General features: G+C 46.9%; 1 protein-coding gene across 4 annotated transcripts in view; it reads right to left on the reverse strand.

Moving 5' to 3' along the window:
- Positions 1-14,763, reverse strand: part of SLC13A3 (solute carrier family 13 member 3) — a 34,607-nt gene that overhangs the window by 12,198 nt on the left and 7,646 nt on the right. For all 4 annotated transcript variants that reach the window (XM_054845366.1, XM_054845367.1, XM_054845364.1 and 1 more), the window contains 3 exons: positions 5,937-6,202; positions 5,409-5,572; positions 429-495 (listed from right to left, as the gene is read on the reverse strand). In XM_054845366.1, coding sequence (XP_054701341.1) covers positions 429-495; positions 5,409-5,572; positions 5,937-6,172 — 467 coding nt within the window. In that variant the 5' untranslated portion in view covers positions 6,173-6,202. The remainder of the gene's footprint in view (positions 1-428; positions 496-5,408; positions 5,573-5,936; positions 6,203-14,763) is intronic.

A 14,763-nucleotide genomic window follows, 5' to 3' on the forward strand; every position in this document is an offset into this window, starting at 1 on the left:
TTGCATAAAATCCACAGGACTGCTACAAGGAAAAAAAAAAATTGATAGCACCGAGGGGAAAGAAACATCTGTTCCCAAAAAGATGCTTCCTTCCCATCGTTGTTATCAAAACAGGACCATCACCAGTGTGTAAATATTGGTGAGTTTGACACCACCGGCTTCACACGTTTGATGTTCCTGAGAAAACCAAGGCACAATTCCCCAGCAGGAGACACTTCAGAGTGGCTGGAAAATCTCTGCAATGATTTGGACATGCAGAGGGATGCTGGACACACGGAGGAGGGTTTCTATCATCAGGCTGCTAGTGATTGGGACATTTGGTATAATCAAAACATTTCAATGATTGAATTTCAAATTCCTAAAACTTGGTCTAGCTCAGGGGATAGTTCTCTCTCAACTCTCTAATACAAACTTTATAGTTAACTTACTCCTCAGTACTTGCCAGAAACTGCATCTCAGTTGGTACAGTGTAAAGTTTATTCTGCTGTAAAGATGCTGAAAAAGAAAGATTTAGGACTTTAAAACAATTCAAAGCATCTAGAAAATTCTCCTTGAATGGAGGAACGGAGGAAACAACTGCCATTTACAGAGGAGGAACTGTGCAAACAAAGGGCGAGCTCACACCATGGGGACAGGGTTGGGATTGCCCAGCGGGGATGAATAAGCCCATCTCCTCCTGCCACCGCTCCAGTCCCATCACTGCACCCAACTTCTCCTCCAACACCCAGAGGCGCTTGGTCCTTTTACTACTGCCACTGGTTGGACTCTGGGACCCTCTAACGTGACCAGGAGTTTCAGGTTGTCCCTCATCAAGTCATGGGTTTGGGGTGGGGGTGTTTTTCGGGGTAACCATAGCTCAGTCTTAGGAAGAAAACCCGTTGGGCCTGATGTATCTGTAAGGCACATTCCCCAAGGTACAGCAGGAGCACTCCCTGCTGCACAGCTCCATTCCCAAGGGATGAGAATTTTACCCCCTGCAGACACCTAGGCCAAAGTCACCTTAAAGCTGTAACTTGCACTTTAAAGATGAGTGTGGCACATTTGAGGATTAGGCTTTGTACCTCTGAAATCCATCCGGACAGCAAGGACCATTCCCAAGCCCATCATCCCCTCCATAAATGACAGACCTTGCAGGCTGAGAGACCGGTCCCCAGCACAAGTTTAGGGCCACCCTGGGGGAACTCTGTTACATTCCCAATTCCTAGGGACCCTCCTGCGTATTTCACACAGGCTCTGCCCCACTGTCCTCATCACCACACAGGGAATATAAGCAGGACAGAGGAGCACTTGGGGAAAGGGCGTATTTTGACCAGAACGACCAGTGTTGTCTTTGGCAGTAAACTGGGAGATGCACACCACTCTACCACACACATACACATAGGAGAATTCAGAAATCAAAAGACGGAAATGCAATACAACCACTCTTTTTTACCAGATCTCACGCTAAGGCTTGTGGCATTTGTAGTTCTGGCTCATGGCTTGAGCTCCTGAAGGCTGGGAACAGAGGTGTGCCATTAAACCCCATTTTTCATAGTCCTCCTCAGGACTGAAGCACCTGTGAGTTTTATCCACCTTCAGCCCAGGTGGCCCTTCCTCATCACTGCTGGCTCTGCTGCCTTTCCTAGGGCTTTCTGTATGGTTTTGGGTCCTGAGGCCTGTGTCTCTGTACCACCCCAGGCTCTGCAGACCACTGTGTGCAGAGCCCATTTCCTGCTGCTGCCACCCCATCAGTCCCAAATTTCCTTGCACCCCTCCTCAGTCCAAACCATGATCCTCTTCTATCCATACATGCACTGCAGACCAAAAGCAATGCATGGAGAGGGGTCAGCGGTCAAAGTCTCTGGACTCACTCACATGTGCGCTGAAGACACGGAGCTTGTTCCAGCTCAGTGAACCAAGGAGTTTTGCAAGGTCATGTTTTACACATCACTAATTTACCGAATTGGAGTTAATTGGCTTGGATGCACACATGCTGTGCTTTCATCCCAATGATGACGCGATGGAGGGATGTAATTAAAACAACGAACTTTAATCCATGGCTGACTGTTGATCCCCCAACATATTTGGCCCAAGGCCTCTTACCACTGCCGTCCCACTCAAGCCTAATTCTGGCTCTGCAAAGAGACATATTTCATCCCACCTCTTAACATTTTTCCATTTTTTCCCTGCTAAGCCCAAACTCCCATCCCATCTTGCCAGGACCATCTGTGAGTTACCTCTCAAGGAAGGTCTGCAAAAGGCAACCATGCAAAGGAAAGCCAGAGTTGCTGCAGAGCAAAATTTTCCTATGAAACTTGTAAAAAGGAGTTGAAAATTGTTACAGGTCTGTAAGTCAGAAGAGACTAAAGACCGCTGAGGTAGGACCTGGCTGTACGCATCTCTCACGGAACGGTATGAGAAGGATTCAGTGGCCATTTCACCCAAATACCTCATATACCTTAGAGGCAGAAAGGCTTGTCCTAGGAAAGTTCGGCTTTAATGACATTTTTATTGGTTCTAAAAAGCTGAAAAGGCCCAAGAGGGAATATTTCCATCCACCGAGGGGTGCAGGCAGCAGTGCTGGGACCATACCCAGTCAGCACGGGCTGGGGTTAGGCAGCCAAACCAGGCAGCGGTCTCCAAAAATGCACATTTCCCACCTGCCCCTTTAGAGACATCATTTCCATGTCTGCGACCCAAAGAAACACCTCAACCACTGACTGCAGTTTATCTTGAATTTGCAGAAGATATTTTCTATGCAGGAAAAAAAAAGGATGGAAATATTTCCTCGTGATTTTTACCTGGAGATAGCGAAGCCGCTCAGAGAAATGAAACAGTGCCAATGATGGGTTAGTGAGCAGAGAGCAGGAGAGATGGTCAGGCTCGCTAGCACAGCCGTATCCAGCTTGTCACACACCTATCACATGGGTTGGGTTTAAGGCGGGAGATGTCAGAGTTGTAGGGAATCTATAACCCACCTCCAAAAGGAAAATTCTAGAAGTCAAAAGAAAGCCTGTTTATCTTCAGTTTATAACCCTGCTCTGATCAACCAGAACCAGCTGGGACTTCAGCCACCAAAGCTCATCTAACTGCATTCTTGCATCACTAGCCAATAGCATCAAAATGAACAAAACATGACACCAAATTTTAGCTATCAATGACACAAGCATGCAAATATTTACTGATGTGTAACATGCTGCCCACGCAGTTAAGCACGGACATAAGTGATTGCAATCTTGAGGTTCTCTCATCTGCAAAAAAGTGTGATCAACCGATCAAAGACATCACTTTAATTCTGGCACTGTGTGTGCAAGCAAAGCCCTTCGCAAAGCTGATTTCATACACTTCTTGAGGTTTCTTCAGAAAATCAAATGCTTTTACATGTTACACATTCTTTAATATTTTTTTTTAATTTTTTTTAAGCCACCCAAATATTTTTTAGCCTCCTGGACACTACTACACTGTTATTAAAGAATATCCAAGCAGATTCACAAACTGACTTTACCATTGGCATACATGCCATTGTAAAAGTTTGCTTCCACGTACAGTCCCCTTGGCCAATAAAACTGCCTGTCTTTTTTGGCACACAGATTATACTTCAGTCAGATTTAAAAAAATAATAAATTAAGTAATCTATGATATGAGTATACCTTTTCCTGAAAAAACTAACTGCAACAACCCCATTGGAGATGTGCAACCAGCCCTGACTGCAGACGACACCCGACAGACAGGAACCCCCTGCAGAAAGCTCACCTTCACGTCTCCGCTCCTAGGTGTAACATCAGATTTGTCACTTTTGACTGACTTCAGGTTTAGGGCTTCCTTCAAGGAATTTAGTTTTCCTCATCCACTCAGAAAGATTACAGAAAAGGGACACTAAAGTCCAAACAAAAAGTCTACAAGAAAACTTGCATTTTGATGTTGCATGTTTCCCAGATAACTCCTCCTTTGCTTCTATGTACTACTTTTATAAGTCTCCACCTCAAAAGAAAAATACATCATCACACCATCACATGATATTTGCAAATCACCACTTTATTCATTCTTCTACTTGCATGCCTCTCCCTTTGCCTTTTCTGGCTTCTCTCACCACTGTAAGCGTTGTGAGCCAAGGATGGTAATTTTGTGCTTGCCAATGTCTAGGACAAGGGATCCTGATTTTAGGTATTCCCAAACCCTACTGTATTTACAGTCACAACTACCCAGTCAAATCATTTCAGAGGATGGGGTGAAGAAGGTTAAAAGCAGACTGACAAAACACAATGCTTCTACAGAATAAGAAATTATAGCAAGAAGGTCAGTGGGGTTGATTTTAATAGATATGAATGGTCAAAAATTCATAAAGCAAATGTGATGAAGCGACCTGGAGTGCAAACATCTCATGATTGCTAGACATTGATGATGAATGATTAATTATATCTTTATTAGAGTACTTCTATATGAGTCTTCTTCTGGGGACTCATTTTTCTATCTTAGGACTCAGTGGGAACCAAAAAGCCATTGCTTTTAAATCACAGGCGCAGAGGAATTACTAATTAGTGCAAGAAAGAAAATCCATGACTACTGCTACAACTACCAGTACTAGCTGCAAAGGGAGCTTCATGACTTCATTTCTGTTTTGCTGTTTCTCCTCACTGTCTGTCAGAAGCCCAAACTCCTGGTAAACGACTTGTGAAGAGAGGACTGGACTCTTATCTGACTGCATCCCCCTGACCCAGCCCGTCCACGACCTGCTCAGGAACAACACCCAGCAGTAGCAACAAGCTGGGAAATCACAAAGCACTTTATAAATAGGTATTTAACCTGCCAGCCTTCCCTTTCGTCCTCCCTTTCTCCTCCAGCTCAGGCTCCAGTTTCATGCAGGAACGAATAGGAAAATGGGAGGAGAACCCACCTGTCCATGAGCACACGGCAGCCCTGCGTGCTGCCGTGGAGGGGCCATGTCCTCACCGTTGCCCTGCTCTCGCTGCCTGGCCAGTCCCTTGCCAGTCCCTGCAGCAACGCACCCTTTCGTAGCACTCATCTGCCCAGGTATCACTATCTACAGCCCTCCCTGGCTCTGGCTGTTCCCGCAGCGAAGCATCCCTGCGAATCCCATCACCACCGTGCCCACAGAGCTGGCCTTTAACTTGTGCCAGCAGCAGGTTTATGGAGCAGGTTGGCTGGGCATCACCACTTCTCCGGTTTTCCAGACAACTCATAAGCGTTGCCTCCTGCATGACATGAGGAAGGGGCAGGATAAAAGGGAGTTTTACGCCAATACTCTTCCACCGCCGTAATAAAGTGTGTATTAAAATGGGACCAGCACTGAGATCAAGCCGCAGCTGAGAAACCTGGTACTTGTGCCAGTGAAGTCAATAAAATGGGGCATGTTTGACAGCAGCAGGGCAGACCTCAGCTGGCTTATACTACTGCCCTGTCTCAATTACCTTGGTTTTCTTCATTTTCCCTGTTCATATCCTTAGATGTGTCTTTCTCCCCAAAGAGGCTTTTTAAAATTGCATTTGCAATTGGAAGCATCATAGCAGTGGAGGCAGTGTTACTTAACCACATGGACAGGAAAGACGTTGTCAACATCATCCCTAAAATTAGTCTGGAAGAGAGAAAAAAGGAAAAGCTGAATTTCTTCAGTTTGGCAAGTTCTCTGATATATTATAGCTATAGGAAGAAAAGCTTACGTGCAGGGAGAACCAAACTAAGAGCAAAAAGGACTTCTGTGACTATCCTGCAACTGGATGGAGCACAAATATGGGCCTGAACCAAACGATTCTCCTTGTGTTCTGCTGGCCTCTGAGCAAAGGCAAACAGCTGAATAAACTCAATAAGCTGGAGAAAAGGGGCTCTGGACAGCCCCCTGGCACGGGAGACACTCGCATCACGGCCCACCACAGCAGAGCCGCTTCCCGAGCACCTGTAGCTCATGTCCCCCATGGAAATCCCCCTGCTCCCATAGTCACCTGGCTGGCTGGACTCCCACCAACATGAGGACCCGGAGCGCAATCCTGCGGTGTAAATTCCACTCCTCGATGGCTGAGGCCATGATTAAACCACTGAGGAAGAGGAAATTGGTGTCTAAAAAATATTGTGGGCAAACTTTGTTAGATGGGAGGATCCCCAGGAAGGGAAAGAGGACGATGGGCAGCAGAGCTGTCACGGCCAAGGGCAGCGCCTCCGTGCACCAATACAGGGCCATCAGCAGGATCACATAGAGACATCTTCCTTCCTGCAAAAGGAGGAGAGAGGAAAAGAAAGACATGTGGTGTTACAGAGACACCTTTTCACCTGAAGATGCTTAGACAAGAAAAATGCACCAATTACTCCTTCAGGGATACAGTATTTCTCCCAAACCACTTCCATCAAGTGCAACATCTTCCCCTCTACGTTGCGTAGGGATTCAGGACTTACACTGACCCTCTGAGACCACAGCAAAACCCAAATCCTCCTTGATTGCCTCAGCTTCCTATGTGTTGCAGGGAGGCAGTGCACTGGGGCATCAACCAAGGAAGCTCTGGAGAGCAGGAACTGCCCATCCACGTTGAATTAGGATGCTAATGCTCAGCAGGCACTGATGCTAGACCAAGTGCTGCTAACATCCTTAGGAGTCCCAATATCTGATCCTGCTACACTTAATATGTTTGTGCTTTCTCTCCAGCTTCCACAGACCATCCTTTGCACTGCTATGGAAAAACAGCTTTGACATGGATGTATCGAGTCCCTGCATTTGCAATAGGAGGCACACAGAAAGGTTTCTTTTCTTGGATCAGAGTCTCCTGAGAGATCTGTGAGAAACCATTCGATGGCAACCCATCCCAGTCCCTATGGAAATCAGTAAATCAAGCGCCCTGGTGTCACACTGCTTCCTGAGGGCAGGGAGCTCACCCATGCTCAGCATCGCCTCGGCCAAGGCTGGCAGAAACCCAGTGCCCCCGCACCGTGAATTCATTCATCCACCCAGGAGGCACAAACTAGACCAAAGCCATTTGTCATGACAGCCACGGCCGAAACAACAAGCAACGGAAAGAAGTCAGGAGAACGGCTCCAAGCCCAGGAGGAGAGAGCCCCGGGGCGGGCAGGGGGGAGCCCAGTGTGGAGCTGGGCTTGGTCACGGCGGGGCTGAACAGGGATATTGTCAGTGACCGCGGGGCAGAGTGCCCACAGCGCTATAAATAACAGCTGAGAGTCATTTGGAAGCCACAGAGCTATTTATTTTACCACTCTTTTCCAGCTTGTTGAACAGGTTGAATTGTTACTCAAAGGCACCTCTGTCCCTCTGCTTGGACCTTCCTTCCTCTCCTGCACCCGGGGCTGGGCTTGCTGAGGCTTTTGAGAGGGAGATGATGGCTCTGCTCCCTGCCGCGGCCGGGCTGGGAACAGCGTGGGCTGGGAACTGTGTGGAGCTGCGTTTTGGGGACAACATGGTCTCAGCTGCAGCATTTGAGCATGTAGCAAGGCACCAGAGCGGGTTACGGCAGAGCCACAACTTGCCTGGCCACCTGCAAAAACTTCGCTCCAGACCTTAGCCCAGCGTGGTCGCTCCCAAGGTCCTAGAGCAGACACCAGCCCGGTAACACACCCACAAACTGAGGGCAAAAAACAACCACGGTTACTGAGAAAGCCAAAGAGCAGAATCTGCCCTGACACCCTGCTGGGTGCATAAAGCCGAGTGAACTGAAACCAAATCAATATGGATTCAATACGTCTGTAACGAGTGTTTGAAAAGTGGCAAGAATGACAAAATTTCTGATTTGCTTTTAGCACTCAAGCATTTCACAAGCAGTTCTGCTAGTAAAGCTCTAGTACTTCAATGCACGTGGAAACACAAACATTGCAGAACTGAGAGTTACCTGCTTCCATTTTTTAATAGACTAATCACAGAGGAGCCACCACTTCATGTGAGGTTCCCAAGATCTGAATTTAAAGACCATTTGCAGTCCTAATTTTAGATCCCAGTAAAAATGACATACAAGACACTGTGAAGTAAACCCTTTACGTTCCCAGGGCTCAGCCCTGGCACCTGGCAGTTCCCATGAGCTCCCCGTGGCTTCACTTCCTCCCAACCAGCAGGACCAGAGCAAGAAACCTGGCAGTGCTAAATTTTGCAAAAATAAAGAATCATGGTTTAAAACGCTTGCACACTAGATTAGTGATTTCATTCCCATGGCAACTGATAATTTCTCTTTACTCTGACTCTTTTTATACAGCAAAGAAATAGCTTTTCTCTCATTAAGCCCTTTTCCATTTGATCTCTAAAGGCAATATAAATAAGTTTTTTCTCCCACTGGCAAAATATTCTTCAGTTTTCTGCAAGGAAAGTTGCACCAAAGTCAACTTCAAAATAAAGACGCTTTGCCTCTTACAGGGGTAGCGCAACTGAAAATATTTAACAATGTCTTGATAGAAGAGCATATCAGTGAAGACTTTAATTGACTTAATGAAATAGATGAAGTACGATTTAGAAAACTAATTCTAAGTAAGGTATATTTATGCTCTGGTGTATGGAAAATGTTCTGGAAAACATTGGAATGAAACAGCATGAATCTAAAAACTAATCTTCATTGCAAGATCAAAAGCCAAGGGGTAAAACTGAAACAGGGCAGAAAACTGCTGCATGGAGGGCTTTCCCAAAATTTTGAAACCTATATGGATCAACAGCAAACCATTTTAAAAAGAAAGCTGCAGTACTGTTTATCCAACTTATTTTACCCCAAAAGAGGACAAATTGCACCTTTATTAAACAAGTTTTTCACTTAAGATAGAACAATCATTGAACAAAAAAGGAACAAGACCACTTCAGAATAACTTAGATTTGGAGTAAGCACTCCCCAGAATAAAATTTAAAACCATTAATAAAACTGAACTATAAATGAAATTGAAAATTTTTTGGTTTCAAGATATCTTGCAAATGTTAATTAATTAATGCTCCCAGTGCGCAGCAAGTTTGATTAGTATGCAAACAATAGATGCTAAGAAATGTCAGAAGAATGGTCTTTTAAGGAGATGGCCATGGCTGCCCAAACCGTTGTGTGCAGCACCATCACCCCCACATGACCTTCATCCTTCGATCCCTCTGCTCTGTCACTGTCAGACTCCTTCTACTTCTCTCACCTCCCTGCAGCTTTGTTTTTACTTTTTTCCAAGATAAGTCTATCAAAGTTCAGTGGGGGGGGGGGGGAAATGGTAGCACACGCGAACTTTAAAATTAGTCTTGTGATTGGGTTAATTTTATAACCATTTAATGATTTCCAGGGAAGCGCTGGGTGGCTCTGGACTACCGCAGCTCTCCCTTCCTGCTGCCCAAGAGCCTTGGGAACGACCTCTGCCCCTCCAGACACAGATCCTGTCTTTGCCGTACTGAAAGCTGCACTGAAAGCACCGGGGATTTTCCACACTGGGGAACCTGCTGAGCTACAGCAGAGGAAGCCAAGCCACAGGGTAGTCTCCCGTGGGCAGGAGAACTGGAGAGAACAGGAGGTCTCCTGGAAGGGCAGATGAGGTGCCCCAGAGAACGGGGTTCTGGCAGGGAATGTTGGTCAGATAAGGCGAACTGGCTTGCTCACGCATAGTGCCGAGGCATGGGCATGCACGAGCCACCAGTCCTCACCACCAACCTGAAAGGGGACGTCAGGAGCTTCAGGCGGACCTTGTACTCCACCAGCCCCAGGCAGCTCCCGGGCAGCCCAGTGCCCACAGGCTCCCCACCAGACAGACCCAGCGCTTGAAGAAGCCCTACCTTGGCACTGCCAAGCTTTGGCTTTTCTCCATCAACCTGTGCATGTTACATGGTCATCACAGCCTCATCACCCCCACACAGGCTCTCCCCATCACCCTTCTGCCCTGTGACCAGGCAAACAAGTGGCACGCAGGTGACAGGGCCCCTCCAGGACCTCAATCCCAATCCCAAGAGATATTTTGGGTGGAGCTGGAGCTTCTCAATTCCTTTTATCCCACTACCATCACAAAGGAACATCCCATCTGTGATACTCAGAATGACTCAGTACAAAAAAGTACCGGTGGCTTTTAGCATCTCGCTCACAAACTGCTCTCACTTTGCAGCTGTGACTGTGCAACTGGTCATCTCAGTCACACTGCCTGTTCTCCAACGGGATGGATATGTGAATCTGATTTCTACTAACCCAGCTCTTGCAAACATTATGTAATCTGGATGTAAACCAAGCCCTGTTTACCACCCTTCCTGCCAGCAGAGTTGTTTTGCTCCCACTGGGTATTTGCAGAGTGGCTAGAAAGGGGCCAGTAACACAGGGGCACAAACTGTAAGAGCTTCAGGAAAGATATGTTGCTCTGGAGTTATGCTAAAAAGACATAAAGCTTATAAAACACTTCTATTTAAACTTCTTGAAGTATTTGGTAGTTGGCAGAGAAAGAGAATCATTTTGTCTATTTTACAAACGGGCCAGCTGAAGCTCAGAAAAAGTGGGCAAATTGATCACGATCACATAGGAAGCTAATGACAAAAATGAAATGGGCATCTTAGAGAAAATCTTCCCTGGCTCAGAGGTCTGAGGCTCACACCTTCTCTTGGAGGCAGCAAAAGATCCTACATCTTCAAACATTCATGGACTGTGATGCTAAAACAACACAGTGTGATGATTTGACACCCTGTGTGAGGTTAACAGGGCTCCCCTTTTGAATCTCCATCATCCAGCATCAGGGTTTGGTTTTGTTTTTAAGATAGATCCACCACATTCGATTAGAAAAAAAGAAACATTTTCAGTGATGGTCAACCCACCACAAGTTTAGTAAGCTGTTCCTATGATTAATTAACATCATTGTTAAAATTATGTTGTGATAATCTGAATCTGCCAGCTTCAAGCCTCTGCATCTTCTTATATGCTCCTCCTTTACGCCTTAGCCTGGGCTGCCCTTATCCAAACTCCACTTGTAATGGAGGCACCTTCAACGTAGCAATCGAGTCACTCCTTGCCGTTTTATTCTTTGAAAGAAATAGGTTGAGCTCCCACAGCCTTTCATCACATGGCCTGATTTCCAGTCTTTCTCTTTCTGAGAGTTCTCCAATTTGTCAAAGCCACTTCTGAGCTGTGGAAGCCAGACTGGAAGGATGTTCTGGTGAAAGCCACAACCTCAGCAAATAGCAGCCTAGTAGATCCTCACTGCTCTCACTCAACTTTCACATGTCCATACACACAAATATCATATTAACCTCTTGGCTGTGGGTAACCAGTCTGGTAGCCATGTTCAGCTAATTACATATTGCCATCTCGAGCCCTCTTTTGGAATCTGCTTCCCAAGAGGGACTCCAGATCAGCCTGACCTGCAGCCAGCGTTCATGATCTCCATCCACCCTGGGGCTTGCAGAAATGCACCCGGTTCATTGGTTCACAAAACTCTTCAGGCACCTCTTATAAAATTCTTGTACGGAAGTTGCCTAAACCTGTAGATTTTAAAGTGGCCAAGGTTGGATGTACAAATTTTAATTTCCCTTTAGTTACTGTCACAATAAAACATTTCATTATCAGACAACTTCTTATGATATCGGACTGCACTACGAGCACTTTCCTGAGTACAGAACAAAAACGATTCATTGAATATGCCTTTTTCTGCATTGTCCATCCGGCAACAGAATACCACGGGTCAGACTCCTTTTTGCCACACACTTGAAACACCACTCATCACCATCAACACCCTGCCCAGGGATTTCTTCCTCAATTCTTTCACATCCTTTTTTATATTTTCTGTTATTATTTGCTTCCAATTAATATTGACTCTTGTCAACTTCCCTTTTCCCCCAAGTATTGCTGCTTTTGCTTCCCCTCTGTGCCGCTTGCTCTTCGTCAGGCTTGCCCTCTCTCAGATTGAAGCTCACAGTGCATGCAGTAACTGGAAGTAGGATGACAACTTTTTATCACCCCCTTTCCTCATTGAAGTTCTTCCTCTCATCTCTTTTAACAGATCATTGCTTCCAGTTTTGCGAAATTTGCCTTCCTAAATCACCAAGCACATACAAAAACAGAGATGGACTTCCTGCATGAAACACATAATCAGGCTACAATCACTTATTTCACCTGCCAGGCTGCTCTCCTGATTGCCACCTCTTTGCCTGCCCATGCTCTCCAGCCCAGGATCCAGCTCCCCTCCACCTCCCAGGACACCTCGCTCCGAGCCCACCACCCCCCCGCCTACATTTGCGTCACCTCCTTTCCCCACAATGCCTTCATTTGGAGATGGTTCATGTTCTTTGCTTTCAAGCACAAGCAATGTAATTTTTCTTCTGGAAGTTCTTAAAGTCTCCTTGTTCTAATCAGGAGGACTCATTACATCCAAGTTAATTTTAAATTGCTCTATGGTCACTGAGGAAGTCAAGTGTGGGACAAGTCAAGGAAGGCATTGGGCCCTATTTGCCTGCTCAGAGCTCCTTTTAGCAGATTTGGCTGCCTCAGCTGTTACCAAGCCAAGAGGCTGTAGACATTGAGTTCATTAGAAGCTGTTGGAACAAGCTCTTTGCACAGCTCATTAAAAGTGCCCCCCATGTCCCTTCCAGCAGAACAGTTCCTCCAGCCCCTCCTGCCCTGCCTGAGCTCTTTGCAATCATTCACAGCTCTCCGAGCGGGGGGGTCGCAGGCACTTCCACTCACGGGATAAATATTCAGCCATTTCAGCAGCAACCAGAGCAGGAGGTGACACACAGACCCTTGTGCGGAGGACTGGTTCCTGGGAAGCAGCTCCACACAGAGCGTTTCCTTCTGCTGTTTTCTGTGATGGACACAAGTCACTGTTCCAGCCACAGTTTGAGAAGCACACCTCGAGGTCTCAGCAAACCCACCCACAAAGCAGAAATTTCATTTCTCTATTCAAGAGAAAGAAGATTGTAGACAAAGGTACTTATGCAAGTCTTCCTCTCCACAACTGCAACCTACAAAGGGCATCAAATGAAAACAAGACCTATCAACGTAATGTCAGCACCAGTGCCAGCCCTGACACTCACCCTCTGTGAAGGGACTCACATGGAGATCTGGAGAACCACCACCGCAGGGCGACAGCTGACGAGAGCTTAATAGTAGCTTGCAGATGTGGATGCTGGAGTTCATCAGCAACAAGCAAGTCCAGACTTGATGGATGATTTTTCTCAAAGGATTTTGTCTCCAGGGAGATGTCACCTAGGTGCAGGTTTCACTGGAAAACCCATTGCACCCATATCACAGGGTGTTGCTCACAAGTACACACTAATCCAAGAAGTCACATCCTATTTGTGGTTCTCTGTTAAATCAACTCTAGGTCATGATTTCTTGGTCTCCAGATCCAAGTGAAATGCTGCCCTTGAAGCCAAAGCTCAGGTGGCTCCTTATGGCTCCAATCCCTTGGGAGATTAAAATTCCTGAGCATCCCAGTGGGGAGAAGGTAAATGCCAACATGATGCAGGCACAGATTTTAGCATCCCCAGAACAGGAAAGTACTGCAGAGGTGCCTGTACAACACCTTCTCACAAGGGAAACCTCATCCTGAGACCAGCAAGGGCTGAACCTCCCTGCTTCTCATCTCCTACCAGTTTCTATAACACCCTGGAGGGTAGCACACTGGCCATCCCAGCAGGAGCACGGGGCTCTCCAGCCCATCCAACTCTCCCATGCTCCCCATGTGCAAGTACTTAGTAGCATCAAGGTTGCTACAATGACTGCACCCCATCCAGGAGCTTCTCCTGCCCCAGCCCGCTTTCCACGAGTGTCCTGCTTGGGACAGCCTCCCAGTAACACCAGCAGCAGCCCAGTCAGTTGAATTGGTTCTGAGAAGGAGCTTACTGAACACCCGAGGCAGCTCTCGTGACCTGGCTACCCAGGAGAGCTCGAGGCTGGACTTGAGTTTCATGTTAGGATAAACCATCCCACCCGAGCGGTGCAGCTGAGGGCACACATTTTCCATCACGCATCAGGATAACTTCCAAACTCCACCACCACCAGATCCCTCACCGGCTGAGCCCTCGCCTGTTCCCCTCCTTGGTGTTTTTACACCATGGTTAAAAGCGTAACCTGGACCCTTCCTCTCCTGCAGCCCCCTGTGGCTCAGGCTGCGGAAGGCAGTTCAAGCAAGCTCCAGACATCAGAACTTAATCCTCTGTTGATGCAACAGCAAGTTTCCTGCTTGCTGAACAAGCGAGAGACAATTTTGTGTTGAAACTGTAGATGAATCACTGACCCCTGAACAGGAACGCATATGATTTCCTGTGGTAGCTCACAGCTACAGGTTCACCCCCATGCCAAACTCAGGGAAAACTCGGTGAAGCTGCAGTCGGGCTTGCTTGAAACGTTGCACTGGTTAACAGCCACATGCGCCTCAGAGTTTTGACAGCAACCAGTGCAGGTACCGGCCAGTCTCACTGCTACCAACTGTAATGCATTTAGCGCCCATGGAAATGAACAACAGATCACCAACGCAAGCGGGCCAGTCAGCTCTGCCAGGGCTTCTCCTTCCCTGCCCGCAGCTGTCCCACTGCTCTTCACCCTCTCAACCACAAACACTTCCACTTTCCCATCACTAGCTTTTCTTTAATAAAACAGCGTTGATCAGACTGGACTGTGCAAGACATTCTCTGAAGGTCACACCCAGGAGCATGCCACCAGCACACTGCAAGAGTGGAGCGGGTGTGAACAGCACCATTACACCAGCAGAGACTTTTTTCTCCTGTACACGTGGAAAAAATCCCTTTCCTGAACACCCAAATCTTTGCACAGCCTGTGTAACACTATAGGCTTCTACCAGTACATAGAGCATCTGGAGTGAGGGCCTTCTCACAGCACAGTGACAGGTTCATCT

Source organism: Grus americana, chromosome 17 (assembly GCF_028858705.1).
Source record: "Grus americana isolate bGruAme1 chromosome 17, bGruAme1.mat, whole genome shotgun sequence".
NCBI classification, from domain to species: domain Eukaryota; kingdom Metazoa; phylum Chordata; class Aves; order Gruiformes; family Gruidae; genus Grus; species Grus americana.